Consider the following 3818-nt stretch of genomic DNA (forward strand, 5'->3'; position numbering starts at 1 on the left):
TTTCGTGTAATAAAAATAAAAGAATATTTTGAGTATCATTTTTTGCAATTAATGTATTTAACTAAAAACAAAACCTTATTCAGTTAAAATTCATATGTAAGAAATATTAATTGAAAAGCTAGGCATGGTGTGTCAAAAGGCCGCCATACGCTAACCTTTTTATATATATAATTGCTTAATTTGCTTCTGCACTCGATTTGATGCATTCAATCATGAATTTTCATTTTTATATAAGTTGGTATTTTGTGGATTAATATTTCTTAAAATTCTTTCGATCCAAATTAAGCTAACTTGAATATTTATATCTTTCGAGTTTTATTAAATCAGTATTCATTTTTTAACTTTTTCTTAATTCATCGCATTATTCAGAAAGATAAAAAAAATAATGTTGAGAAATGCAACAACAAAGGTACTATAATAAAAATATAATTTTATAAATTAATTTGATTTCATCTATTCTATTAAATTTATTTTATAATAAAAATAATTTTATAATCTAACAAAATTTATTAAATTATTTTACATGTATTTCCGTTTTACGTAATTTTTCACAATGTACTGGTCAAAATGTCACAGCTAGAAGTTGGCTGACGTATCCAGACTTCCAGAGTCCCAGACCGAGAGAAGTCAATAACAAAAATTAAAAAAAAAAAAAAATGAAATTCAACCGCAAGTCAATAACAAAAATAAAAACCAGATCGAATACATATATCTATATATATAGAACAGCATCCAGACATCCAAGTCCACATGCATGATTCACAGAAAAACAGACAGACAGAAAGAGATGGAAGAACAGGATGTGGTGATAGTGGGAGGAGGTATAGCAGGTTTGGCAACAGCGGTAGCTTTGAAGAGAGTAGGGGTTGGAGCGTTGGTGTTAGAGAAATCCGAAGGGTTAAGAGCGACAGGCACGTCCTTGGGTCTTGCCCCAAACGCTTGGCTCGCCCTTGATGCCCTTGGCGTAGCCTCCAAGCTCATTGCTAATTCTACCCCCGCCATTAAGTAATGTCGGACAACCTTCAATTTTTTTCTTTCCATTTCAAGCATTTGTCTTTTCAATTTTATTTCGTTTGGAACTTTTAGGTTGCGTTTGAATGTTGAAGTGAGATGAGTTGAGTTGAGTTGAGTTGATAAAATATTGTTAGAATATTATTTATTATTATTATTATTATTTTGGGATTTGAAAAAGTTAATTGTTTATTATATTTTGTGTTGAAATTTGAAAAAATTGTAATGATGAATTGAGATGAGTTGAGAGAAGTTGTGATTCCAAACGAAGCCTAGTAAATTCTTCAGTGGATGTATGGAATTTTGTGGGAATCTTTCTATCTGGCATGCTAGAATGGAAGTACTAATCAATGGTTTCATGGATGCTCTGTATGGAGAGACACATGCAATTGATGATGCACGTACAATTTGTGTACATATATATCCACTTTTCAATTTTCCACTCTTTTTCGTTATTGTAGGATGAAGATAACAAATCTCGATACTGGAGCAATTCAAGAGGCCAATTACCCGGCATATTCTTTCAAGTATGCTACTTGAACCCTATCTTTAATGTTCTTGCTACACATGATTTTGTTGTTTTCTTTTTCATTTAGATCCATCTTCTCACATCCCCAACTTCAGCAGGCTTTTTCTTTATACTGAACGTACAGTCTGTGGTGATGCAGGGGTCAACATGGACTTAGAGTAGTACATCGTAAAGCATTACTGGAAGCTCTGGCAGAAGAAGTGCCAATTGACTCCATCCGTTTCTCTTCTAAGCTCAAGTCCATTGAAAACCAAACACAAGAAGGCTCATCATTTGCCATCATTCATATGGATGATGGAACTAGCATCAAAGCAAAGGTACATAGGAATGAAATGTAATAGGCTCATGTTGAAGCTAGCCCACTTCTCATTATGTACAATATTCCTATTTCGATTGTACATCTTCTTTGAAATTCTTTGATTTGATCGTTTTTCCATTCTGAATATGGCAGGCTCTTATAGGGTGTGATGGGGTACACTCGGTTGTGGCAAGTTGGTTAGGACTCACTGCGCCAGTCAACTCCGGCCGCTGGGCAGTGCGTGGATTGGCTGTATTTCCCGATGGCCATGGATTGAACCCTGAATTCCAACAATTTGTAACAGTCGGCAAAAGGGCTGGTTTCGCTCCTCTCAATGATAAGGAGATCTACTGGTTTCTCGTCTCCAAATTTTCCTCAAATGGTTTGCCTTTTTTTTCCTACCATATATATGTATGTATGTATGTATAAGTAAAGTAGGCTACCCCACCTTTTAAGCGAAAGAAGCCTATACGTCTTGGATACCAATATATTTTGTTATTGCAGCAAGATTTATAGCTCTTTAACATTTATAAATGACAAAAATAAGTGGAAATCTTTTATCATTCCAGGAGAAGATCACCTCGCACATGACCCCGAGATGATAAAAAGAGAAGTTACTGACAATCTTGCCAAGGATTTTCCCCCATTGTACTTGAGGGTTGTACAGCATTCAGATCTCTCTACTCTTACATGGGCTCCACTGATGTTTAGGTTTCCATGGGACCTGATATTCGGAAACTTGAGCAAAGGGAATGTTACGGTGGCAGGTGATGCCATGCATCCTATGACACCAGACCTAGGACAAGGTGGTTGCGCTGCATTGGAAGATGCCGTTGTTTTAGGTAGACACATTGGAAACTCAATTATCCGAAACAAAAGACTTGTTGCTGGAGATCCATTGGCTGGAGCCTTGGAAAGATATACCAAGGAAAGGAGGTGGCGTGCCGCTACCTTGATCACGGGCTCGTATCTATCAGGGTGGGTACAACAAGATGGATCTGGATGGTGGATGAAATTCTTCAGGGATGTGATTTTCTATAGGCTTCTCTTCACTAGAATATTTAATTTTATACAGTATGATTGTGGGGAGCTGCCCTGTGTTTCATCAAACAGTCCTGAAATGGAGAACCGAAGTAAGATTGAGTAGACAGAATCCCAGCTCTAGTGAGTTTGAGTCGGGAGCTGCCCTTTGCTCCTTCATATAAATATACCCTTTTGTTCCTCAATATACAGATTAGGATTAAGAGTTGCTTTGCCATTGTAGTTGGTGGGGATGTGTTATGTACACGTTGACATGCTGCTGCGTTGCTCAAAATATTGTAAAATAAAACAGTTGGATTGATATTCAAACGATTCTCGTAAACCATTGTAAGGTATTTAATTGTTTGAAGTAATGCGGTTCAGTTTTAGAGTGTGGGCGTATTTTTATTAAAAAAAAGTAAAGGCTACTATTAAAAAAATAATTTTTAAATTTGTTAACATTTTTTAAAGGGAGTACATGAGATAATTTAAGATTGTACAAGTATTTCCCTTTATACATTTCATTTAAATGATTGTTGATAATTTTGGTCTAAGTATCCCATTAATATTAGTCATTACGTGACGAATAAGACATTTTGACATCTCTACGTTTTCTTTTTCTTTTCTTTTAGTTTTTTTTTTTTTTTTGGGTATATATTGAAACAGGGTGCTGGCCTGCTGGGTTATCTTAATAACGACGTTGATAACGAGTCAAAAATCATTTTATTCGGTATATTAACAGTAAATCAATGACAGTAAGCATTGATGCCAAAAATAAATATATTTACATTTTACATGTTAACAAGCACCCTAATTAACAGAGCTTACAAGCCTGTCGAACTTTGTATGCATATCCGGAGAGAACCTTAAAATTTGACTAATGACACCAAAGAATGCTCCAATATTCGCCCTGTCAGAATCTTTGGCTGTCCATAAAGACACCATAAATGCTCCATTCTA

The 3818-nt window shown here is 35.5% G+C and overlaps 1 protein-coding gene across 1 annotated transcript; it reads left to right on the top strand.

Moving 5' to 3' along the window:
- The first annotated feature begins 688 nt into the window (after positions 1–688).
- On the top strand, positions 689–3214 carry LOC108994269 (monooxygenase 2-like). Its single transcript, XM_018969405.2, has 5 exons — positions 689–1005; positions 1473–1538; positions 1680–1857; positions 1992–2220; positions 2408–3214. Exons 1-5 carry the CDS (start codon positions 755–757, stop codon positions 2983–2985), a joined length of 1302 nt encoding a protein of 433 aa, XP_018824950.1. The 5' UTR covers positions 689–754; the 3' UTR covers positions 2986–3214.
- The last annotated feature ends 604 nt before the right edge of the window (positions 3215–3818 follow it).

The sequence above is a fragment of the Juglans regia genome, chromosome 1, assembly GCF_001411555.2.
Source record: "Juglans regia cultivar Chandler chromosome 1, Walnut 2.0, whole genome shotgun sequence".
NCBI classification, from domain to species: Eukaryota; Viridiplantae; Streptophyta; class Magnoliopsida; order Fagales; family Juglandaceae; genus Juglans; species Juglans regia.

Coding starts and splice junctions, on each gene's coding strand:
- LOC108994269 (XM_018969405.2), top strand. CDS start 755: ATGATTCACAGAAAAACAGACAGACAGAAAGAGATGGAAGAACAGGAT. Junction 1,006..1,472: donor AATTCTACCCCCGCCATTAA/GTAATGTCGGAC, acceptor TCGTTATTGTAG/GATGAAGATAACAAATCTCG. Junction 2,221..2,407: donor CTCCAAATTTTCCTCAAATG/GTTTGCCTTTTT, acceptor TTATCATTCCAG/GAGAAGATCACCTCGCACAT.